The 27,942-nt window shown below is 33.4% G+C and overlaps 1 protein-coding gene across 1 annotated transcript; it reads left to right on the forward strand.

Moving 5' to 3' along the window:
• Positions 1-1,826: 1,826 nt before the first annotated feature.
• On the forward strand, positions 1,827-27,365 carry LOC134282192 (uncharacterized). The gene is made up of 3 exons (XM_062764629.1): positions 1,827-1,849; positions 20,012-22,032; positions 25,275-27,365. The coding sequence occupies exons 2-3, from the start codon at positions 20,019-20,021 to the stop codon at positions 25,406-25,408; spliced, it is 2,148 nt and encodes a 715-aa protein (XP_062620613.1). The 5' UTR covers positions 1,827-1,849; positions 20,012-20,018; the 3' UTR covers positions 25,409-27,365.
• The last annotated feature ends 577 nt before the right edge of the window (positions 27,366-27,942 follow it).

Raw genomic sequence — 27,942 nt, forward strand, 5'->3', positions numbered from 1 at the left:
AATATTCGAATCATAAATTTATATTCGAATATCAACTCATCGAATGAATATTCGAAAATTCGTTGACATCCCTAATTTACACCCAATATCTCGAGAAACCTTTGCGCTTTTGCAATTAAATATTACATAACAGCTCCTTATGGCCTAATTAAGACGCTAAATATATATTTTATTATTTTTCTTCGTAGTCTGATAGAAAAAAAAAGTTCCTTGCATGAAAAATAGTAGTGCTCCGACATTTTGTATTCAACACCTTATAAACATTACAATCCACATGCAAATGAAAATACAATAATATTATATTTTGTCTTGCAGTTTAATTTATTTTAAAAAAAAGTTCGTTTTTTTTGGGACAACCCTAGCGTGATACCAAAATCAATTGAAGCATTTATTCACAAAAGCAAATTAAAATTTCCTAAAGAAAAATCCAGAATGATCGTATTACAGTAACTGTTGTGGTAGAAAACAAGTTTCTGACCTTGATCTAGATTTCTGAAATGTATTATGTACTGTTTAGTGATGCATATAAATAAATGCAATTTTGTTAAATATACCGTAAATGATACCTTGGCTCGGGTATGTGTAAAACACGAAACAAGAAACAATGAAATGAAAAAGACACATTCAGCATAAAATACCCAATGACCTTAAGATTTAAACAAATGGGGACAGCATTAGCTTTTGATTTCATTTCGTTGGATAACAGATGCAGCCCAAACAACTAGCTCTCTCGCACTCAAAAATATGTACACAGCTTTTATTAATACGTACAATACTACATGTATTTCCTGAAAGAAATGGTTACTCAGTTTTTTTGGTTTAGAATAATATTATGTCTTCAAATGATACAAAGCTACTACTTCCTAGTTTTATCAAAGAACTTAAGCAGTATGTGAGTATACAGGAAAATCAAATTTTACTTGCTATTCTACAGCACGGACATTTAAGATTTAAAGATTCTTACAAAAAGCTTGAGGTACCCTTGTCAGTGTGGTCCACTTGGGGGCCAAATGAACAAAAAAAAAAACCACATCGCAAAGGTTAATTCTAGTATTGTAGATAATTCTCATCGGTCCAGAGCAAGAACATGTAAATCAGAGTACTAGTACAAGCATGTGGTTCCTTCCATGAAAATTTTTATCCGAATATTTTTGGGTCAGTGCAAACTTATTAAAAAAAAAAACATTATTAAATATTTTGTTCTTTGTGATTTAGACATTAGAATTCTGGAAATATTATATGTGAATATCATTGCCATTGTTTAATAGTTTTCTTTACTACATATATAACAAGTAACAAAGTAATAAATATTCATTTATATCATTTAATGTTTTGTTTATACTTTTATAAAGTAATAATCAGAAAGTATTTTTATTTATATTTCAGGGACTTTGTCTCTTCCAAGGTGATTATGTTTTTCCAGCTGTTGATATTTGTATTAAGTAAATCTGTCAATATTTTGTGTGTGTGAGGGTGTGTGAGATTGTGTCAGAGAGAGATAGAGAGAGAGAGAGAGAGAGAGAGAGAGAGAGAGAGAGAGAGAGAGAGAGACTTGTGCGGGTTTCAATGCACTCTTTTGCATGTGTTATACAAAGTAAAAGCTGTCCCACTTTGTTGAAATTTTCAGGTTTATGATTAATATACAACCTAATGATGCCTCAATATCAATTTAACTAAACTGTGGCCTTTTCATTCTATAGAAGAGGATTTTCCCTATATTTCTATAACTTTCATAGTTACATTCTTTTACTATAATAGTTTCTTCTTTCTCGTTTCATGTTTTACACATACCCACTTGGCTCTATCATTATCATTCAAAAAATTGAGAGAATAGAACAACTCAAAGCAGGTACATTACTTTATATTATTTTTCTACTTTTGTTTATCACATTACATGATGAGATATTATAAAATAAATTATTATCTATCGGTGCCTGTTTTTGAGGGTAACAGTTGAAATTGACATCCCAGGGAGAACCATATATTGTAAACCGACGCGACAGCGGCTATTGTCAATGGTTAAAAATATTCAAAGGAGTGTCAATATCAACTGTTTTCTCGCCACTATTTGTTTTATTATACTGAATGCCTTATACGTCCCCTACCTGTTAAACCAGAGGGTACTATTACTTTTCCTCTGCGTCTGTCCGTCTGTCTGTCTACCTGTCCCCGTCTTCTGTCCCACTTGGTTTTCCACACTTTTTTTCTAAACACTTGCAGATATTTAGGTGAATTTTGGTATGTAAGTGTATCTTGATGAGTTACAGATCAAGTTCGAATTTAGCATCGCTTCATTGATTTCTGCTAGAATAATGGCATTTTGAATTTTTCACATTCGTTTAATTAAGATCGGGTTCGTGCTGCACTAACTTCCGATTGTCAACATAAATACGAAGAGAGAAAAATTAAAGACGTTAGAAAAATGTGTTGAATTTTCGTGTTAATGTGGATTATTTTATTAGTTTAAGGCATGCACAACCTTACCAGAAGTATCTGTCGAGACTGAAGGTCTGCTGGTTTGTACTTATAGCAAAGGAAGAGAAAAGTACTTAAGCAGTTTGGAATTGAAACTTTACATAGAATAAATAGAATAATGATCCTTGATAAAGTGTCTTTATGTTCTTAGTGTAGTCTACTTGTGTGCCAAGTTATATTGAAATCAGACCAAAACTGTAGGAGGAGTAGCATTTTGAAACAATTTTACAGAAATTTCTATTTTTGATTAGTAACCACGGCAACACAGTTCATCGAAATCAAAAACAGATACATAGAATTATGTATCTTAGTTCAGTTTACTTGTGTGCCAAGTCATATTGTAATCAGACCAAAACTGTAGGAGGAGTAGCATTTTGAAACAATTTCACAGAAATTTCTTTTTTTAGTAACCACGGCAACACAGTTCATCGAAATCAAAAACAGATACATTGAATTATGTATCTTAGTTCAGTTTGCTTGTGTGCCAAGTTATATTGTAATCAGACCAAAACTGTAGGAGGAGTAGCATTTTGAAAGAATTTCACAGAAATTTCTATTTTTAGTAACCACGGCAACACCGTTCATCGAAATCAAAAACAGATATACAGAATTATGTATTTTAGTGAAGTCTACTTGTGTGCCAAGTTATATTGAAATCAGACCAAAACTGTAGGAGGAGTAGCATTTTGAAAGAATTTCACAGAAATTTCTATTTTTAGTAACCACGGCAACACCGTTCATCGAAATCAAAAACCAATATAGAGAATTATGTATCTTAGAGTAGTCTACTTGTGTGCCAAGTTATATTGAAATCGGACCAAAACTGTAGGAGGAGTAGCATTTTGAAAAATTGTTTACAGTCAGACGGACAGACAGACAGATGGACGGATGCCGGACGCATTTCTATCACATAAGCTCTTCTGGTCTCTGACCAGTAGAGCTAAAAATCATGCAGTTTTACCATGGACACAGCTTTTGCATATTATCATTATTAAATGACATCATGAAGAAAAAATGGGAACCCAGTAGGGGACATGTATTGCTTATTTATTACTCTCAGGATGCTTGTTGATTTAGGATGCCAGCTAAAAACGCTGCTTATTATTTCGTTACATGTAAGAAAGCTTTCAAACTCCTTGCTTCTATTTCTTTTTAATTATTAAGCTTTGAGAAAGATTTACAGTCCAACATTTTTATTACACTGGCCCCTTGAAATCCGTTTAGTTTGCGGGATTTAGTACTTAGACTGGAGGTCAAAGTTTTTTCTTCAATTTTATGTAAATATGTAAAAATATATTTATGTATAAAAAAAATGGTTAGCAAGAACTATATGTACACGTAATGTGAAATCGGACATTTCATAGATGTTTTTTTTTCCACAAGAAAATGGATAAGACTTTGGTACCCATCATGTTGGCAATGATAGTCTGCTAAAGCCTTTGAACAAATTTTGTCCTATACTCGGCACTCAAGACCATTGAGCAGGGAGGGATCTTTTTCGTGCCGGTGTGACGACGAAAAATGACCCCAGTAGAATATTGACCATTTTTCTACGTAGAAAAATTACCCAGGGTCAGTATTCTACGAAAAGTAGGTTCATTTTTCGACCGTAGAAAAACATTCCAGACCAGTAATTTTACGACTTCACACACGTTTAAAAATTACCCCCTTAGAAATTTGACCCCCTACTTTTTTATCCAATGAAACCCTATATGTCCCCTGATTTTTTTTTTTATACTTTCAAATGTTAGAGGGGAATTTTTTTATGTACTTTATTCCTTTTCAATATACATGATATTTGATTGCATATCTTAATATTTTTTTGTCCTGCAGAATCCCAATGAATATTAATTTATCGAGGAGCATACATTAACGGTTATATTTTTGTGATGTTGTTTTTAAGTCATTTAAGGGTTTTATTCCGAACATGGCATGATATGTTTCTAATAACCATAAACTTGTAAGGAGACCTCTGAATTTAGCACTTTTAATCATTTGAATTCATTTTTGAAAATCCAAAAACATAGCTTAAAGAAGCAAGAAAACAAGGTAATTTAGCAAAATAAAAATTCATTTCCCTTAGCTCTTACATTTAACTTACATTTATCTGTATGCATTCTGCTTTGGAATACATATTCTTAACTACATTATATAAAATACTATACTTTTTCCTGTATATACGGGAAATAGCATACACATCGAGAACGTTCTAATAATGATATTAAAAATAATCCCCCCCAAACGGGCAAAAATTTACACCTGAGTGAAAAATTGTTCAGATATCTATAAATTCATTAAAAGAACTTCCTCTCACAACACTTTTTAGCCCAAAGACAGCTGACAAATGGTTGCTGTAAAATTCCATTTTTTCTGAGATATTCTTAGACACTAACTTTGCAAATACAAATGAACGCTTAGTCTATCATGCATTTACTTCGATATCTATCCTAGTACATGCTGTCCAAAAGTTAAGCCAAAGTATAAGTTGGAATTTTTGTGTAAAAGTGTTTCAAACTCCAAGATCAAAAGGTCAAAATTGGTTGTATCCAAAGAAAGGTCTTATCACAAACAAGACGCCCACGGGCCTTATAGGTCACCCGAGTATCATGTCACAACTTTTCAACAATTGAATTCATTTAAACAAGAGGCCATGAAATTCACAATTTTGAAAAGGCACCATTGCTTATTATAACTTAACATTTTGCCTGCTTACGTTGGTTACTTTATACCCAGAGGTAAATCAGAGCAACAGAGATAAAAAGGATTTTCACTTTATAACCAGTTGTGCTTCAAACCCCACAGGAACCACTGACCCTGTGGGCTGATATTTCAAAACTCATGAAATTTTATCATAAATTTTATTTTATTATAAATGGTTGATTAATACCAAAGAGCAGATGTCAAAGCATTAATTTATTTCATACTATGTAACCCCCATCCCCATCCCAAGTACCCCCTGACCCAGGGGCCCTGAAATTAACTATTTTGGAAAAGAAACCTTTCATCATCATTAATATGTATTTAGAACATTTGCATAATACCAGGAAGCAAAGGAAAAGATTTTCAAAGAATTCAGGCATTTTCACTATACAATCATTAGATCCCAGTCCTAACACCGACGCCTGACCCAGGACCCTGAAATTCCCAAGTTTAAAAGAGGCATCCTTACTCATTATAATTATGTACATAGCGCACTAGTTAAATATCCAGGAGCAGAGGAAAGGAATTTTAAAGAAGTAATGTGTTTTCTCTATATAATCAATACGTTGTATTTCCATTAGTGAATTCTTCAAAATTAGAGGCGCGTTTGGTCGTCTGACTGGGACAGCAAGGCGTTGCGGATAATACAAAACATGCCAGTCTCAATCAAAATTTAAATGTTAAGTGCATTTGTCATTCTAACTAAAGAATAGAAGACCTAAAAGACCTATGTAGGAGAGCAAAAACCCTCTTTTTATCGTCCATTAATCATGATTAATAAAGAATACGACATTTCCAAGGTATGTGCATGTATTGGCTTTAAATGTACCATTACGATAAATAGATACATGTACATACGATCACCAATAGATGTAAATTAATATCCTTGTTATCTCTACTCTCGAACTTGTGATTTTCAGGGCCCTGGGTCAGGCGTGTTGACCTATTGGAGTTTTGGCGCAACGGAACATTTATGACCTTTATTGGAGATGGGAGGGACTTTATATACATGTAATATGGTGAAGATGCCGATTGATGCATAAAACCCCTGTCACACCGGGGCTACGTCCCCACGGCGACTGCACGGCGTCCTCAAAAAATGCAAAACGCCGAGGTGATCGCAGTAGAGTCTCCTACAGCGCCGTGACAACGCGACGAGATCTCCACTGAACGCCGTAGGGTCGCGTAGGGTCTCCTAGAACGCCAGGGGACGGCGATCACTTTGGGCATGCACAAAGTACGCGCCGTGTGATCGCAGTCTGATAAGAACGCAGTAGAAACGTAGTATGATCGCTGTATCAGCGCGGTGAAATCTCCAACAACGTAGTGGGAGCTCCGCACGAACGCCGTGAAGACGCACATGATCGCGGCACGAACGCAGTGATAGTAGACCGCGCTTCCACGGAGACCTCACGGAGATGTCGCGGAGTCCTTGGAGATGTCACTGCGTTTCTATCGCGTTTTTACGGCGCTTCTAATAAGATTTATCGTCTTGAGATTTTTTGGACTGCGATTACACGGCGACAGCACGGAGTCGTCACTGCGATCATTGCGCTCCCATGGCGTTTCTACAGCGTCCGTTGGCGATCACAATGCGCTTTCACGGCGTTGTTAGGGCGTTGTCAGCCAGCTCACAAAACAAGAGCAATGGGATCATATTTGATCAGCAGTAATTCCAACGTATTTGTTGCACTTGGAGCATTTAAGTGAAAACAAAAATGGAAGAGAAAATTACATTAGAACTTGTTCTGTTGTTTCACTTAAATTTTGTAGAAAACTTTTCAGCGTGTTTATTTTTTTTTACATTCATAATATAATCAAAGAAAATCTAACAACACCTCTGAACCGATAAAATTGAAAAAAGGGAGTTTTATCATAAAACTATTAATAATTAAGTACTGAATTATGTAAATAGAATATTTTTTATTAATAAGAATATTTCTTGGCATGATTAGAAGTCTTCTCATCGTGTAACTTGAATCTTTAAACAAAAATGTTTTACATTCCTTCTGAATTTAAGTCAATGAGTATAGAACGCATTGTAAACGTATCGTGAACGCAGCCATCGCAGTGAGAACGCCGTTAACACGAGGTGAAAACTCCTAACGCGCCGTGTAAACTCAGCGGAAGCGCAGTCAATCGCCGAAAGATCTCCGTGGGAACGCAGAACGCCGTGAGATCACCGTAGAATCGCGTCCGTCGCCGTAGGGACGCCATGACATCTTCATATTATGAAAATTTTACAGAAATTTGTGCATTTTCTCTGCGATTCCACGGCGATTTAAAAGATTTAACAACGCCGTAATGACTCCGTGTGAACGCAGCTTGGTGTGACAGGGTCGGTTTAAGAATAAAATTTCTTGGCACTGATGCGAAGAAAATACATGGGAGTTATAAGGAATATAGAAAATAACTCAAAGGACATGTTGTATAAAGAAATCCAGAGAGTTCCCAATGTGAAGATGTGAAGTAGCTTGGTCCTTTGGGTCATCTTTGTCAAGAACTGTTAGGTTAAAAGCCATACACATCAGAATTTTTTTTTTTTTATAAATGATGGATTTCGTTATTTTTAGTGTCTATTCTTGTTTCTGGAATTTTTATGGTTTGCTGAAGTGACAAATAAGAAATTAGAGTCTATCATTGGTTGTACTTAGACGTAGAAAAAACTTCCCTTTGTTTAGAACAATCAGATAACGAACTGGGATTTTCCGTCAGTAAAAGGGAAATTTGAAGTATAACAATTATGTAGTAAAAGTTATCTTTAAACTGTAAGCTACACAATAAAATAAACATATATAGTTATTTAATGGTACAACGAAATTGTTATCGTACGGTCTATGTATAGTATTTTTCCCAGTTTTCAGTAATTTATGAATTGTAAAACTAACAGTTTTACAGATAAATATAAAATAAACTATAGTTCAATCCCAAGTTCAAATTTGGCAGAGGCGATAAACTTGCTTGATTTTAATTTTCTACAATCCACAGACAATCCAAATCAAGCGAGTTTATCGTCTGTAGAAACTACTAGAAAGGGCTATGTGGCAACGCAATTTGAAAAAAAAATTACGCAAAATCAACGGACTTTGAAAATTTTTTTCAAAGTGCGTTAAATTTGGGACACACTCAACGCACCTTAAAAAATGTTTTCAAAGTGCGTTAAGAGTGTACATAGACATTTTTTACTGCTGGGACATTTTAACACACTTTGATAAAAAATGTATAAAACCAAAAATTTTTGACTAAGATTTTAGTAACTGAGAGAATCAATTTGTAATATATACATGTAATTATATCTTTCGAAAAACTTTTTTTAATTTACATGTACACATTTATAATTAACCTCAATAAGAACAAGGAGAGATCGAGAAGAAGGTATAAATTTTTTTCTTATACACTGTACATAGCCGTCGGTAGCAAATTGAAAGTGGAACCCCTAATGCCCCAACGTAAGCCCCAATTTTCAATGCCTATATCATGGATATCTTTGTAAAACATTTGTACGTGTGCCTAAGCCCCCTACCGGTGTAAAGACGAATAATGACCGGGGGGGGGGGGGCATTTTTCAACGACGAAAAATGACCCCCACCCGTAAAAAAAAATCATTTTTTGCAGAAAAAAAGTCCTAAGGGTCATTATTTTATATGTTAGTCCAATAAAAAATTGATCCCCATTGAAAAACGACCCCCTTTAAAGTGATACAAAATTTATAACAGGTGAAAGGGAAAAATATGCTGTATATTACAATTTTTCTTCCTTCGAGTATGCATTTTTATGCCCCCGTAAACGAAGTTTCGGGGGTATTTAGTTTTTGTCGTGTCTGTCTGTCTGTCTCTCTGTCTGTCTGTCTGTCTGTCTCTCTGTTTGTCCGCAAAAACTTTAACCTTGACCATAACTTTTGATTTAGTGGAGCTATGATTTTCATATTTCATATGTGTATTCCTTGTGACAAGACCTTTCTTTGGGTACCACTAAATTTGACCTTTCGACCTTGACCTTGGAGTTTGACCCACTTTTATATGGAAATTTTAAAATTTTACTTTGGCCATATCTTTTGAATAGTAGACACCAGGACATTTATACTTCACATATATAATGTTTGTTAAAAGACCTTTCACTGGATACCAACAACCTTGACCTTTTGACCTTGACCTTGTAGACTTCCTTACTTGTGAAAAAACTTTAACCTTGGCCATAACTTTTGAACGGTAAGGGATAGGGCTTTCATATTTCATACATGTAATCCTTGTGAGAAGACCCTTCATTGGATACCAAGAACTTTGACCGAACTTTGACCCTTTGACCTTGACCTTGGAGATTGACCTACTTTAAAAAAGCAAACCTTGACCATAACTTTTAAAGAGCTAGGGCCAGTGCTTTCATACTTTACATATTTGATCCTTATGACAAGACCTTTCATTTGATAATAATAACTCTGACCCTTTGACCTTGACCTTGGAGTCTGACCCACTTTTACATGAAAATTTTAAAATTTTACTTTCCATATCTTTTGAACAGTAGACACCAGGACATTTATACTTCACATATGTAATGTTTGTTTAAAGACCTTTCACTGGACACCAACAACCTTGACCCTTTGACCTTGACCTGGTAGATTTCCTTACTTGTGAAAAAACTTTAACCTTGGCCATAACTTTTGAACGGTTAGGAATAGGGCTTTCATACTTCATACATGTAATCCTTGTGAGAAGACCATTGAATACCAAGAACTTTGACCCTTTGACCTTGACCTTTGAGATTAACCTACTTTAAAAAAGCAAACCTTGACCATAAGTTTTAAAGAGTAAGGGCTAGTGCTTTCATACTTTACATATTTGATCACTATGACAAGACCTTTCATTTGATAACAATAACTTTGACCCTTTGACCTTGACCTTGGAGCTGACCTACTTTTTAAGAAATTAAACATTGACCATACCTTCTGAACGGTAAGGGCTAGGGTTTTCATGCTCTACAAAAGTATTTTATGTGGCAAGACCTTTCATTTGATACTAATTAAATTGACATTTTGACCTTGACCTTGGAGATTTTTGTAATTAATTAAATAACTTTAACATTAGCTTACTTTCAAATTTCACAATCGTATCCCAGTGAGAATACCCTACTTTTGGTACCAATTAATTAAATTTGCATTTTAGAAAAGCTTAATCTTTGCTATGTTGCCATACGGGGGCATCAGTGTTTTACAAACACATCTTGTTTTGAATAGATTTGATCTTTGTTCTTCTTAGCACGTAAGGGTAATAAAGTTCCTCATTTCTCTGCCGAAATATTGACAAATCAGTTTTAAGAAATTAACAATCAATCAATTAATCTTCATTTCTCTGATAAAGGAGCAAAAATAGAAAATCAAAGATGGTTCATGTAAATGGATCAAACGCACGCTGGAGATGAAATTTATGAATATATATATTTTCTTTACTGACTCCATTGCTACGTTGTTTCAGAAAAAATATTTGTTAGGAAAAAGTAGAAATTTGTAGCAGACAAATTAATATCGATGCTTACAAATAAGTGCAAATTTGTTCGAATTGATAAGGTTTCATTCGGACGAGTGAGTAAAAATAGAAATGAATGAGAGGACACCTCGATGCTGTATATTTTTATATGTTCCATCTTATACATGCAGACTATCACTATATGATTAAAGATATTTTAAATCTTTGCAAATACAACACAAGATGAAACACACCCTTTAAACTTGGTTTAATGGTGGCTTATAGGTCCTTAATGGTGGTTTAATGGTCGTCTTTAAGTCACCATTAAGTCACCATTAAGCGCCTTTAAGTAACATTTACACCACCATTAAGTTACCATTAAGCCATCTAAAAGTCCTTAATGGGTGATTAAATGTAGCTTAATGGTGGCTTAATGGTGGCTTACAGATCCTTAATGGTAACTTTTAGACCACCATTAAGTCACCATTAAGCCACCATTAAGCTAGACTTACAGGTGCTTAATGTTCAAACTCCATTAAGCTACCATTAAGCTACCATTAAGCCACCATTACGCAGTCGATATTTCTGTTTTTATGGGTGAAAATTATTATTATAGTGTTTTGTCATCACAAACTATAAATGTCGAGTTCACACATATCTTGATTTGGTAAAAATAAGTAAAAGAACGAAATTCAAAATTCAAAAAAAAAAAAAAAAAACCGCCACACACGGGGCTCGAACTTATGACCTTTCGAGTATATTGCAGAAACCTTTTTTTTTTTTTTTTCTCTTTGCAGAAACCTTAACCATTGGGCTAATTCCGCTCTTGATCTATAAAGGAAAATATTTAACATTTATTTTGCACAAAGTTTGTTTTGGACTTGTAAAAGTATTTATTTTGTTGAACGTCTCCAAAGTTTTGTATTGATTTATTAATCAGACTATTAACATGTGTATTTATGGATCTTTTTAAAAGGCATATACCACATTAATATTTCTAAACCGTTGAGTTCGGCTTTTAAATTGTAATGAATTCGCTCTGTTATTTGAAGATTAATACGTGTAGGCAGTAAATCAAGATTGAAATATTAAATTAATTATAGATAAAACACACAAAAATCTATCACAGAAAGACAGATGAATTTTTTTTAAATAATAAAATATTCTGCGGATATTAACGGATTTTGTGTCTAAGATTTAGGCCTAGTGACGATTCTCGTTTACGAGTTACCTGTTTAATTATTGTTTACAAAAACTTTTTTTCGAATATCATATTCAGTTAAAATTCTTTTTGTATCATAATGGGTATCAAAATAATTGTCATTTTACAATGAATCATAATTTTTAATTTGTTATAAGCTTGCATTAAATTTAAAGTTTGTCAAAATAATTGATCATCAAAATCTGTTAGTGTACGTTGTGTATGTATAGTTTCCTGTTAGTTGACCGGGACGGTGGACACCTAATTAAGGTCTATTGTTTAACCAGTCGGTACTGTACACTGTTAATCTTACCCCGTTTCCCAATGTGTATAAATCTGGTCGGATGTCATGTTTAATCTGATCGGCTGTTCTTCTGAAAATCTATTTTGAAATAACAATAATTGAAGACCAGGGACCTATATATACTAGTATATAGGTCCCTGTTGAAGACCGACTAGATTTTGACAGATACTTACCGCTGCATTATAAAAAAAACAATTTATTCACTATGTAAAAGTCAAACTTTGAAAACTAAACATTTTTTAGTCAAACTTTGAAAACTAAACATTATTTTTATACCTGTGGTCCCAGCCCGCCCCCCCCTCCAAAAAAAAAGACAGATTTTTTTTTTCGAATGAGAACATGACTTTATATTCCTGGGAATTATGTAGCAGAACATGTTGTTTTTAACACATGAAATAAAAATACCATCTCTCTCTCTTTTTTTTTAAAAAGTAATATAATTATATTTGGTGTTTATGAATAAAGATAATTTTAAGAACAGATTGATTTATTAAGATATTTCACAGGGGGTTGGCCCCGGCGTGTAATAATATAACTATTTATTTTCTAAAACAAAAATCATATACACAAATAATAAAAGCAACGTATGTAATAATAATTTATTTAAGAAAAAATCATATGCGGTAATAAGATAAAATTTCTTTTTTATTGATACTGTAAATGATTAAAATAAAATATTAGAAACCGGGAGCAAGCCCCTGTTAGCTAACTTTATTCTCAGTGCCCGAGATTTTGCATGTTGACAGAAATGTTATTTAAAATTTACGATCGAGACAAAATGATAAATCACAAAAAAATAGATTTTGCGTAAATGACATTGATATAACTTTAAAAGTTAGATAAAATATTCGATATAAAATGCGTAAAACGTAAAAGTTTAATGGAGTTTGACCATTAAAGACGTGCAACACACTAGGGGAGATAACTCTTGCGATTTCAATTGAACGTTTGACGTGACGTCAAATTTAACGTCAAAAATAAAGCGTCAAAATGACGAGTAAAACGATCCCGATGTATTTCAATCATTAAAGAAAAATGGGATATGGGGCTTGGCTGTGATTATGCGTACCATGTTCAATCAATAAGTTTTTTTTTTTTAATTAATCCGATTAAACTCCGTAGAAAGCAAGACATAAAATACCATCCCCTAATGTTTATTTCATTTCATTTCATATACAATAAATTTTAAACTTGATCAAAGTGCAGCATTTTTTTATTCTGAAAATTTTATTTTACATTGCCGAAATTCTCATAATGTACAATTGTCTATATAACATTTCGATTAATTAATGGTCTTCATTACAATTTGTGCATTTACGATATAAAGATTGTTTTTCTTCTTTAATTAAATAAAACAACAATAAACAAACAAAAAACTTTTAACAATGTAACCCTTACTGATCAAAGAGGAACAACTCTGAAAATGTAGGAGATGTTTATTTTCCTCCCTTTATTCACGGTTTTCCACAGAAATACATTTACAGCAAGACCTGATAAATCCGAGAATTGAATACTATAGACCTCATATACACAATGTAAGTATAGAATTGAAAAGAATTGTTCACTAGTACTGAAATTATCTGCATTTATGAATATCGGCCATTTCAGCAAATCGTTTGACTTTCTGTCACTGCCAACAATGCAATGTCGGTTCGCATTTCCTCGAATCAAAACAAAACGTAGCCTATAAGATTTTAAAAAATATCAATGTGCGATTTGATTTAAATTGAAATAGATGAAGAGTTTAATGTTTGATATTTTGAAGTTAATGTGGACGAATACGGAATTTTCATTTTAACTTTAGAAGCAACGATATTGAAAGAATGCGTACAATATCATGAGGGGTGTACATCTATAGATACAAATGTCGATGTATCCCTACGGCCACATACTGTCTCGTTTGAAATTATAATGACATGAAAGAAACTACAATTATTCCATTTATATCACAGGAGTATACCATTTTTTTATAAATAAAATTAAAGAAATAAAATTAAAAATCAACATATTCAAGTTCAACATAACTTGAATTCGTATCTAGGTTTCATGTGATATGGAATGCATAACGCGTACATATATGGACTTAAAACTAAAACCCTTCAGTAATTTTTTCCTGATACATATAAAAACAGTAGTCAATATTTATCAATATTTATTCTGCATTCATTCATTTAAAAACTAATGCATACCTCCGGAATTCAAATAACGAAATACTAGTATATTTGCACTGTTTAAACGACGTTTCGTCAAATGCTAACATTGGTCTGCGACGCAAAAAGGAAGGGGTGGGGGTGGTAGGGGTATTCAAAAAATTGCCTATAAATCTACATTTAAATAAGCTTTATATATGAGAATTTTTAAATTTGTAAGTTAATATATTTTTTAAGCAAAAGCAATATTCCAATTTGATTTTTTTAAAAATGTGTATTTGTAGATAACTGATTCATAGCAAAGTGATCGACCCCCGTCTGAAAGACGCGCGGGAACGTGATTTATTGAGAAAGGGGGAGGGGGTAATTTTCCGCTATTAAATCAAAACTGGTCGTACAAAAATTATACAAAAAATTATTAAGATTGTTTTTACTACCAGCTACCTAAAGAAAGTTTTCTACCAAAATTAAACGACAGGTTTTTTCACAAAAAAATTTTGAATTTGAAAAATACACAATTTTTAAGGCAGAGATAATTAATAGTTTTTCAGTTTAAGGTCTTTAAAAATTGTTTTGATGATATGTATATCAAAAAGATGACTATGTTTTTGTGTTAAATTTGACATTTATATCTAACCTGGCTTTTTTGAAAATCAAGGTTTAAGTAGTTCATTGATTAAAAATTTTCTCTCCTTGCAAACGACTAAAGGGGGGTAACTTTTGGAAGTTCCTGCCCAAAAACCACTCGAACGATTTTGTTCAAAATATGCATACATGCAGTAGATATAGTCATGTACTAAATATATAAAATTTACGAAAATTAATAACAGGAATATTTGGGGGTAGGTGTGTTGTACATCCTTAAGTCACCATTAAGCTCGGCTTAAAGGTGGCTTAATGGTAGCTTAATGAAGTTTGGACATTAAGCACCTGTAAGTTGCAGCTTAATGGTGGCTTAATGGAGTTAACTTCTTTAAGCACCGTTAAGTCACCATTAAGCCACCATTAAGCAATTGCTTAAAGGTGGTTTTTCGTTTTGTGCAAATTATTTTTATAACACAACCCCCCCCCCCCCCCCCCCCACGGTAGAACAAACAGACTTGCAATGAACATTTTCAAGTGAGAAATTAAAAATTTATATTCAGGAATTTGGAAAGGGGATAACTCCGCCCCACCTCTGATTCTATGTTACTGAATGTTATGTGCATTTTTTCCACTCAAGTAGGAGAGATATTTTTACTATACTGTTTTGAAAAAAAAAGATTGGGTGATTAAATGAGTCTGCTTTGTATTTGTTCTCATGAGCAAATAACTAAAGCTACAAACACCTACATGAAATAATATTACATGTATTAGCTTTATGTGAATATATATAAATGGTTATATTGATAAATTGTTTAAAGATATATTATAGTTAACATTAGTTAGCTATGGAATACTTTTCTTACAAAGATTTTACTACAGTAAATAAAAGCTTTTACTTATTAAATCAAAGTATTTTTACAATGAATTTCGTTTTTTAAAGTTTGTTTTTCTTCAAATTTTACTTCATGATTCTAGGGGTTGATATTAAATGGAAGTACTACTGGTGTATTCAAAATATTATTTTATAGATTAACATCATTGGTATATGTCTTAGATCTTAAGGACCTAAATCTGAAGACAGACACTGCATATATATTTATACAGTGCAATTTATCAGAGGGAAATAAATCTTAAAACAACTACGGAAATAGCAGTCAATCATTATCACGCCATGAGAACTTTCATAGTTATTTTACACAATATATCCAAAAGTAAAGCCCTCACACATGTACTATCATATCATAATTTACTTCGCCATGAATAAAGCATACTTTAAATGTTGGTGGGGGTATACTTGAAAGTTTTGTGGCAAAGTAACAGTTGAAAATTAGTAGAATTGTACATTATTTTAAGCTTATTTTTAATCCCTCCTTATAGAAAAATAAACGTAGGGTAGTTTCTTTGTTTTTTTTTTTGTTGTTGCTTTTCTTGATAATCGACTTCCTCCTAAATAAGTATGGGGTTGGGTGGGTATAACACCTAAAATATGCTCTGTAAAGCTATGGGCTAGTGTAAAATACACATTCTAATGCAAATACTATACATGTAGACATAACCTTTTGATTAAGCGCACAGTATTCATTACATTTCTTAATTCTTGTTTTACTCCACCCTTTAACTCATTTCTGAGTATATTTTTCAGAGAATTTAATATGAAAATCAGAACAAACATTTTCATTTTTGCTACATCTTCTCTATACTGTATCATTATATGAAAAGTAAATTGAAGACCTTTTTTTATGTCCCTGTAATCGAAGATTTGGGGTATATAGTTTTATCGTGTCCGTCTGTATGTCTGTCTGTCTATCTGGCAGTCTGTTTGTCCGCAAAAACTTTAACCTTGACCATAACTTTTCATTTATTGGAGCTATGACTTTTGTATTTATTATGTGTATTCCTTGTGACAAGACCTTACTTTGGGTACCACCAAATCTGATCTTTTGACCTTTACCTTGGAGTTTGTCCCATTTTACACAAAAATGCCGAAATTTTACTTTGGCCATAACTTTTAAACTTTAGATGCTAGTATTCTCATACTTCACATATGTTTTTTTTTGGCATGACCTTTCATTGGATACTAAAAACTTTGACCTTTTGACCTTGGAAATTTCCGTATTTATGAAAAAAATTTAAAGGTACTTGGACACAGATTTGAAGTTGATATTTTCTCTATAATATTACGACTTATATATTTTAATAGCATTTCACACAAAAATTAATCAAAAATCTTATTTTATTTGAAAGTTATTAAAATTTTAAATTTTTTGGCGGGTTTGATTGACACATCCTTGAACTTTCACAAATTAATTCTATTCTTAATCCTTAGGAAAAGTGGCAATCTCGTTTTGTATAAATGAAAAATATTAATACTATAATCCAGAAAATTCAGAGTAGACATGTTCGAAATCAAAACAAACACACATTGAACGCACCCCGTGAATTATAAACATAAACAATAACAGAACTCGTGCCCTGTTTACAAAAAACTGTGTACATAACACGAGTGTGCTCGATTTTCTCAACTCTGTACGCCACTCTTAGTTCGGAATGACGATACTTGTGAGGGAGTTTTGCTTTTTAACATTTCTACTCTGAATAAAATTATTTTTCTGGACAAACTTTTAGTACACAACAAGATTGCCACTTTTCTTAAGGATGAAGAATAAGGTTAAAATTTGTGAAAGTGCAAGGATGTGTTAATCAAACCCGCCAAAAATTTGAAGTTTTGATAACTTTTAAATGAAAATAAGATTTTAAATTAATTTTTGTGTGAAATGCTATTAAAATATATAAGTCGTAATATTATAGAGAAGATATTGACTTCAAATCTGTGTCCAAGTACCTTTAACCTTGGCCAAAACTTTTGAACGGTAAGGGCTAGGGTTTTCATACTGCACATATGTAATCTTTGTTACATTAAAACTTTCTTAAGAAACCATCAACTTTGACCCTTTGACCCTTGAGTTTGACCTACCTTTCAAACACTTATCCTAAGCCATTAATTTTTAACAAGTGGTGCTAGGGCTTTCCTATTTTGCAATTGTATTTCTTGTGAGAAGACCATACTTTGGGTACCAATATATTTAAATTGCATTTTAGAACAATTTAATCTTCGCTATGTTGCCACACAGGGGCAAAGCTGTTTCACAAACACATTTTTTTTTATATATAAGAGGAGTTGCTGATAAGAGATGGATACCCCAAAGCGCAACAGACGGACGGACATCCCGATCACTATATACCCTCCCGCTTTTCAAGCGGAGGATATATATAATACTACTGGTTTTTTTTTTTACCAGGGGTCATTTTTCGCCGTAGAATATTGACCGGGAGTCATTTTTCGCTGTCGAAAAATGACCCGCGGTCATTATTCGATGGGGTCATTATTCGTCTTTACACCGGCACCAATGCCTATGCTACACCAAATGTATGTATTTGCATAACTGGTGTAAATTTAATTTAAATAAAATGCATGCAAACTGGAAAAAATAAGTACAGTAAAACATTTTAGAGAGGAAGAATTTTCAAAGCATGGAAATATCAAAATCGCTCACTTTCAAATCCTGAAGTGACATCATCATCACTGAAGAGTTATCAAATAGATTTAATTATTTATCATAACTAAGATTTGCAAGAATATTGACCTAGCCTTACACATTTTTTCAAAGTGCGTTAATATGGTCGATTTTAACGCACTTTGAAAAGAAAATTAATTTTTTTTTTCAAAGTGCGTTGATGTGGTTCCAAATTTAATGCATTTTGAACAAATTTTTCAAAGTGCATAATTTTTCAAAGTGTGTTGTAACAGGGCTAGGAGGTGGATAAAATATACAGATTGGCTAATGTATGTGTTTAAGAATTAGGGATAGACCAATTCTGGAAAGTGTTAAATTTCTTTCCAAAAGTGCGTTTAATTCTTGCGCCGTAGATTGCACATTATTTGCATTGAATATATGATCAAAGTCTAATATACAAACCCATAAAGCTACAGTTTTACAGCTACGTTCTGAGTATCTCGTACGTACAATTTAGTATCTCATTCGTACGACTTATAATGTCGTATGTGCGACTTAGTATATCGTACGCACGACGAAGTATCTCGTACGTACGACTTAATATCTCGTTTGTACGACTTGGTATGTCGTACGTACGAATTTGTACATCTCGTTCGTACGACTTAGTATCTCGTACGTACGAGTTAATATAATGTCGTATGTACAACTTAGTATGTCGTACGTATGACTAAGTATGTCGAACCAACGACTTTGTATTCGTACGTACGACTTAGTATCTCGTAATTACGACTTAGTATCTCGTACGTTCAACTTACAATATTTTTTTTCAAGTGGCAGCAATACGCTTCCGTACGGATTAGACAGGTTTCACTGTGTAAGCTTTCTTAATTCAATTTCACTTGAATATTTTTGTCACTTTCCATCAACGAAAGAATAAACTTCATTTTAAATTAAGGGAATTCTACTTACGAGCTAAAGTCTTCAGCATGCAACATGACGCAGTGGTTAGAGCATCTTCTCTATATACGCGGAGTAAATTATAGATCCATACGATGCATATTTGAATACCATTGAAGGACGTGGAGACCGGTCCTTAGGATGACACCATAAAAATCGAGGTCCCGTGTCGCAGGAAACACTAGCATGAAAAAGTGGCGGCGTCTCCAAATGAGTGAAAAATTTCCTAGGGGGAAGTTATACAACAAAGAAAGAAACACAAACGTACAAACTTCAGCATGGAAAAAAAACAACAAAAAAAAAACAATGTAACTAAATAAATGTATGAATCTCAAAATAACATGTTCATAAAGAAATATATGCAGCTGTCAGTGCAAAGTAAACAAAGTAATGCAGGGCATGAAGTAATGCGGAATACCCCATGATCGACCGAAGCAAATCTTGTGCTGGCTTTTTTTAAGGGTACACGTACTGGATATGTTATCCTGAAATCATTTATTCAAAACGTTAATTGTTATCGAACTTAAATTACTTTTAGTTGATGTATCGACATCACAGCAATGATTTTATTTTTTTTACAAAGGACAAAAAACCAGCAACATGGAAATCATCACTAGAATGTGTGTTTCTTCGATATTAATTTTCTTATATGATTTTTGTTACAGAGCTCAGATGTATTTTACTCTGTTACTACTTTTTGGTTTTCCAAATATCAACGGACATGGTTGGTGGAAGAGCCCAGAAAATGGACCATTATGTTTAAATGGTACATGTGGAGAATTCGATACCACATGTGAATGTTCTTTTACCATAGAACATGGTTTAACAATGATGACTTCTCACCCTGACCCATTTTTAGTTTGGCCAAAAGGAGGAAATCTTTATAAATATGATGATAAAACAGCAGAACACCCACTGCCAGAGGAGGTAACGAAAGATGTTATAACGGCTGACGGATATGGATCGCGTCTCGTTATTCTTATCAACAGAAAATTTCCCGGTCCCCTTATAGAAGCGTATGAAAATCAAACGATGATTATACATGTTCGCAACCTGATGCACACAGACTCGACAACTGTCCATTGGCATGGTCAACATCAACGAGGAACTGTCCATTACGACGGCGTGGGATTTGTTACGCAATGCCCAATACCACCAGGACAAACATTTACGTACAAGTTTCAGACATACCCTCACGGTTCTTTCTTTTACCACGCCCATATTGGGGATCAGAGAAGCATGGGATTGTATGGGGGATTAGTTATTTACCCACGACAAAAGCTGTCCCAGCCACAGGAAGGTTTTTCGCTTCTTTTACAGGATTGGAATCACAGTGACGATCCTGAAGCAATTTACCAAAGGATGTTAAAGGGGGTTTATGATCTTTCAACACTTACCAAAATAAACACTACACAAGCAGTTGATGGCGCAAACTTTAGTCGATTTCATTTCCATTCGGGGATTTTTAATGGCAAAGGTCGCTTTTATTCAACATTGAATTCAAATAATGAAGCTCCTCTAGAAGAATTTGAAGTTGAATCTAATAAGCTCTATCGTTTTCGAGTAATAAGTGCAGCAACATTGTACCCTTTTCGTGTGTTTGTTGAAGGGCATCCAGAACTGATTCTGAAAGCGTCCGATGGATATGAAATCCAAGGAGGTTATGGTAATGAATCAAAAGAAATAGTGGTTGAGTCATTCATAATTCACCCTGGGGAACGATATGATTTCATATTGAAAACTAATCAAAGTCCAGGAACCTACTTGTTGGTTGCAGAAAGCATTGAGGTAATTCCAGCTTCTTTAAATAAATATCGAGCAGCTGAGGCTATCATCCATTATAAAAATTCATCTTTCACATACCCGACAAAAGCTTTGCCTAACCCTTGCTCAAAGGAAAAACCATGTACAATATTCAACTGTCCGTTCCGTTACTATCCTGCTGAATCAAACAGAGAATGTATCACGTATGACAGCGTTTTTGGAAATGAAACAACTTCGAATTTCGAAGACGTTACTGAAGTGTACGAAACTCTCTTTTTCAATTTTGCCTTTCCTGGAGAACCAGGAAATACCCCTGGGTCAATAAATGGACATCAGTTTGAAGTACCAGAATATCCTATTATTTCTGGTGTTAGTTATAGCTCTGTCTGTAACCCATCAAAGTGTACAGATGATTCTATCTGCACTTGTACATATACTACAGATCTCGTCAAAGAGAAAGTTTATCAGTTTGTGCTAACTAATATTGGAAATGGTCGTGGATGGTCACATCCAGTGCATCTTCATGGACACTATTTTTACGTATTGAAAATGGGCTTTGGTACTTACGATAATGTCACAGGAAAATTCATTTCAGAAACAGATGACATTGAATGTTTTGGTACAAAGGGTTATTGCAATTCAGCCTCGTGGAAAAATGATTCCTGGAATCTTAATGCTTCATCTATCACGGGTCTCCTAACAACATTTCCAGCAAAGAAGGACACAATTATTGTACCGACTGGTGGATATGTAGTGATTCGAATGAAAGCCGATAACCCCGGGGCATGGTTCTTTCACTGTCATATTGATCTTCACAATACTAATGGGATGGCTATGGTTTTATTGGAAGCTAAAGATGGCTATCCAGAGAAACCTGACAATTTCCAATCCTGTTGGCACGTTGGCATCAAAACAAACACAGGTAAGTGCAAAGAAAAGAAAGGAACTGCTCATTCATTATTTCTTAACAGTCTTGTGGATACACACACGCACACACCCTCACACAAGACATCAAGGGCTTTATATGTATCAAGACAGAGAAATACCGTTTGCATTTTTTTCTAGACACTTTTTTGTGGAGATAGAATCTATTTGTTATATAATTTTTTTTTCATCACGTTACACTATGTACGAGGGGTGATTTAAAAAAACTATCTATATTTATGTTGACAACGGATTTTCCTGTTATTTGAAGACACGGAGGGTGTGACTGGTCGGCAGGGAATGCTCACTCCTCCATGGCACCTGACCCCACCTCTTATGTTTCGAAGATCCGTGTTTGCTCTGCTCCTATTTTGTATTGTTTAATGGCCTTTTGAGCTTGAATATTGCTTGTAATCTCCATATATTTCATTTGCAAAACCAAATTTCAGATCAGAATAATATTTTGTACACATATACAGGGTGTCCCAAAACATACGTTACACATTTAATCATCTATAACTTTATCAAATCACAAGCATTCACAGAGATATTTTGTCAATATCTAGTGTATTAGCATACATTTTATCTGACAAACTGTCATGAAATTCTGTGAAAAATTAAGGTAATTATAATATCCAAATGACGTCATCATATTTTTAATATGGAACCTTCATGTGAACAGCTGATAGAAATTGTCAAACTTTAAATATGGGTGTAAATCTGCTACTTTAGTCATTAGAAGCATTAGCAAACAACATCCTGTAATGAAAGTGCCCAACAGAATACTAATTGACAGATTCGTGATGAAGTTTGAAGTTAAAGGCACCATAATTGACACATGACTTAATTCTTAGAAGACCAAAGAGTGCCCGTACCAAAGTGAACATTAACAGATTACCATTAATTGAGTTATTACTCTACAGAAACTTTATTTTAACAAATCTCTTAGACGGACCCTGCATGAACAAGATAGCACCTTTTGTAAATCTAGCTTTCATACAATACTCGAATTCAATTCAAATAAGATAATTGTAATGCAGCATTTGAACGAGACAGAAATTAGAAGTTATTTAGGGTTGGCCCATACGATTTTAATTAGACCCGACTCTGAAAATTTAACAGATGCATCGTTTTCCGATTAAGCCCAACTTCCATTTAAACAATATGGTAAAAGAGAATCTTAAATTCTAGTGTTTAGTCAAACCCATCTTTAATGTTGAAAAACCTCTAAACTGTTAGAATGTTACATTAAAAACTTGGTAAAAAAAACTTCAGAAATCGTGTTCAAACAATGTTAATTCCAGTGGACATAATTTGGAGCATGCTGTAAAATGACCTATGTTATTCTAATGAAAAAATATTGATGATTAATAAGAAAACTGTGAAAATTGTATGCTTGACAAAAAATGTATAATAATTTTAGTATATATTCAAAATTTCATTAATTTAACTTGAGGCATTAAATCTTTATAACGATTTAAAAGTGAAACATATGTTTTGGGACACCCTGTAGTCATAGACAGGTTCTATATATAGCACATTTTTCATGTTTTGGATCATGATTATGGCGTCACAGAATGAAAATGATGTCAATATGTTGTTGACTTGTGACAAAAAAGATTCACACAGTCTTATTCGAGCAGGGAACGACTGTAAAGTTTAAGATATAACTTGGAAATTTCTTTGAAGTAGCATGTCATAATATTTACAAGGTTACTGCAGAGAAATAACTTTCCAGAAGTCCAATCATTAATTGGATTGCTTGTTTTAAGTTAAGGACAGATGATACAAACAAATGTTTTCTTTGAAAAAGATTTGATATCATGTCACAAGTTAAGGAAAGTGGATGGTTCTTCAAATTTTTTTCTCCTAAGAACTGCAATATGAAAAAGACTTGGAAAATATTATTAATATTTCAATGAAAAAACAAATATAGAAAAATCACATTCAGTAAAGGTTTACAGGTGAAAATAAATTTCAGAATATGTTAACATGGTGCTAAAAGTGTAATATAAATGTAAGAAAAATATACCAAGCCAGGTGAATTTTATTAGGAAAAACTAAATGGTTAAAATCAACCTATGCGATATTGCTAATTTTTTGTCATTTTGATTTTCCTCTTAATATCACCCGGTTTGGTATTCAAACCCGGATCCCCAAGGGGCTCTTTTTCAAAGAAAAAAAAATGCTTGTATCATCTGTCCTTACATCTTCGCTAGTCAAGGGTTTCCGATCCGAGAGTAGGTATCGGATCGGAAACCCTTGGCTAGCGAAGATGCTGTCCTTAAGGACGGGAGAATGAAATTGATGTTTGTTCTAATATCCAATAAAAGCAAGCTGAGGAAGAGATCTGTCTTTAGTAGAGCAATTTGTCGTGAAAGATTGCAAAGCTAGAGTTGGAAAAATAGTTGCATATCTTAACAATGATGGTATTATCAAATCCCTAAAATGTTGTTTACTTTAGACTTTACTTTAGCATATCATATATAATTGAAAGAATGCCACCATTTTATGTCAATATTATAAGTAGATAAAGAAGGTTCCAAAGACAGAAGAATTGGGTTGGGATGGTCACCATGCTCTTATTTGGAAAAGCTATCCTAATCAACCCATATCATTACCAAGAATCGGCCATTTCGGGAAAATGGACTGTTCTTGTTATAAAACAAATAACTTTTATGATAAGAAATAAAAGGATCGGAAAACATTTAAGCTTTGATGAACTGAAAGCTACGTAGCATATCAAGTGATTGTCTGGATCACGTGGTTGATGCATTGACAGAACAACGGAAAATGTGCATTAAAATTTTGAGAGGACTTCTTTAAACAAAATAATGAACACCAAAACCTAATTTTCAAAGTTCTGTAAAAGTTATTCAATTAGTTAACAAAATTTTAGGTCTGACACCCCTCGTACTTCGTAAAAATAAATATATATTTTTTTAATTCTATAAAAGAAAGGCATAAAAGTGTGAAACACTTTATGCCTTTCTTTTTAGGGGTGTTTTACAGTTTTATTCAGTTTGTGAGTACAACGGCATGAATTTATGCAACGATAAATTCTGAAAAGAGAACATTGAAATCCTATATAAAACGTTTTAATATAATCCTATATAAAGCTATAATAGATACGCATCATGCATAACCTTCAGACGTGTTATCTAAAAGAAAATACTTACAAATGGAATTTCACAATTCTTGCATTAATTGATTTTTTATGATTTGTTTTCTCGTTTACAGATGAAAATTGGAAGCATGATACAAATGGCCTCATTGCAGCCCTTGTAGTTTCTTTGATAATGTTAGTTGTTTTTATAATTCTCTTTATACGTGCAAAATGCTCAAAAAATTCTCAGGGCTATAAAATATTTTAGCGATTAACTTGAGTATTGTCAAAAATAATATCATATAAGTTGTTGTTATCGTTAATCTATTGATGTCAAAAAAGAAATATAATTGTCATAGCAACATCAATCCCCTACTGACAAGAGAACCCCCCCCCCCAAATAATAAATAATAAAAACCTGGAAATGTTGTGATTCAAAAAAATCATTGATGTGGAATGAAATTCAAAACTTTATTTTTAAAGTAATACATGCTATATGAACGCCAAATTTTGTGTGAAACAAAATGATTAATGATTTGAAACACTTGAAGTGTAATGAAAAAATAATACTTTCCACAACAGTTATCAATAAAAGGTTTAAAATATGTGTCATAACAAAGCAGATGGTTAATACTGATTTCATATAAAGATAAGTATCATTAAGAGTAAGACACTTGCCATCCACGTCAAATGTGAGTAGTATCTCGGCCTACTTTTTTTCTTCACGCCATGTTTTTTTAATCAATCACGTGATGGATTTCTTTAAAAATAGCCATTTCTCTCCTAGCAGGGTTATAAATAATTATAATTTGTTACATTTATAATGCGTTTGATTTTAATGGTGTAATTTACAGTATTTTCGTAACTTTTATTGATAATCAAAATATATAAATTTCCAGTCTTATTTAAACTGGTGCAAGTTATAGCGTGTATGCTTTTAACCTATTAAGGTTAATCGCAAACCAAAAAATATTTCAATATGTGCAAGGTTTAAAAAAAGTGAGGAAACCTAAGTGGCACAAAAGGAAAGACGGACAGAGGGACAGCTACATATTCAGAGAAAACTAAATATTATACTAGTAGTCTTCTTCGGTTTCACCGGTAAGGGTACTAACTATAAAACCATATTACCTACCAAAAAACTCCGTAATTGTATATTTTGAAGTCATAATAAGATGACATTGAGGACTGAAAGACTGTTAATAACTAATGTACCGTATATTTATCTTCCCTGTTTTGCTTTCGCTGCATGAGAGTAAGACATCGGATGTTGTGAAGAATGACGTCACAATGCCGCTGCACGCGCACTTACCCCCATCATTGAATACGGCTTCAAATCCAGTGAAAATGTTGTGTTACGGACTTTTTTGTTTGCATAGGTTTTATTAAGGAATGACTCTTAAACTTGGCCAAAATTTTTCGATATAACCTGGTTTGGGTCAGTTTACGCTTTATAATCCGCGAAAAAAGCGTAAACTGACCTAAATCATGATATACTCGAATAATTAGGCCAAGAATTAGAGTCATTCCTTATAATTTAATTTTGAAATAATTAAACAACTGTGGATGTAAAATTGTGTTGCTTTTCATGAGTTTGTATTTGCCGCTCAATAATACAACCCCTAGTCACGGAAGTGATGGGAAGCAAGGGGAGGTACTGATATATTGACCTAGCAGCCATTATGTTTGTTTACATGGGGTAAGATCGAGCTACTGTTTTTAAGGGTACATTTTTAAATCTGATATTTTTTTTATGAATTCCGAGGACTAGGAATGAGGGGAATGTATGGATACATATGATTCAGCTGGTTGTCAAGGGGATGTGTCCCCATATTAAACCAGATTATCACAGAATAATTTGCGTTCCTTTTCGGAGATCAACCAATGAGGGGCTAGAATACATACAAAATTAAATTATTAGGGACTATTTGTAGTTTCGAATTTTACTTATATGAAATGTTTATATCACGATTTTAATATTGCTTTTTTGTCAACATCTAATGTAATGGATTTTCGTTCTCCTCTGAAAACCAACCATTATATGCCCTCTGAACAATTTTGTAACTACATTTGTGTACCGATAATTGTCAGTGTATGCATGAATTTGTGTCTGTGAGTAGAAATACATTTCAAAATACATTTTATACAGAATTAAAGAGATTTATGTGTACATGTATGTATCTGCTATGTATATATGCAATGTTAATAAAAATATTCTAATTTTTGACAGTATATTGTTCTTTTCAAGTTGCCTATAAATGGCTTCGGAGTCATAGACACATCAATAAAAAGGAGGATCAGTAGAGAAAATAGGTCGCATGCATAGCTTGTCGTGCATATACATGTTAGTAAGTAACAGAATATCATTTTTTCTTTATTGATTTCAAGCTTGTTTCACATGGTATTAATCTTTTTAAATTTCATGTTTAGAATCTAAGGGGGGAGAGGTGTTTTCAAACTTTGCAGATTTATACCGGTGTAAAGACGAATAATGACCCCTATCGAATAATGACCGGTGGTTATTTTTCGACAGCGAAAAATGACCCCCGGTCAAAATTCAACGTCGAAAAATGACCCCCGATCATTATTCGACGTAGAAAAATGACCTTTTTGCCGGTAGAAAAAGTAGCACCACCCTTCAAATTTGCAGAACCCAAGTGAAGAAAAATGACCCCCGTAGAAAAATGACTCCCTGTGGATTAAAGCTAAATTTTTTCGGGGGCAAAAAAAATAGATAAAGAAGCATATTGGCCGAAATGCTCACCTGAGCTTATCTGAAATAAATTGATGATATGTTGATCT

Source organism: Saccostrea cucullata, unplaced genomic scaffold, assembly GCF_032062105.1.
Source record: "Saccostrea cucullata isolate Sc308-1 unplaced genomic scaffold, CSIRO_AGI_Scuc_v1 ctg5442, whole genome shotgun sequence".
In the NCBI taxonomy this organism is placed as follows: domain Eukaryota; kingdom Metazoa; phylum Mollusca; class Bivalvia; order Ostreida; family Ostreidae; genus Saccostrea; species Saccostrea cuccullata.

Excerpts from the sequence above, each read along its gene's own strand:
- LOC134282192 (XM_062764629.1), top strand. The coding sequence starts at position 20,019 with ATGTATTTTACTCTGTTACTACTTTTTGGTTTTCCAAATATCAACGGA. Across the intron at positions 22,033-25,274 it reads TGGCATCAAAACAAACACAG|ATGAAAATTGGAAGCATGAT; the intron begins GTAAGTGCAAAG and ends TCTCGTTTACAG.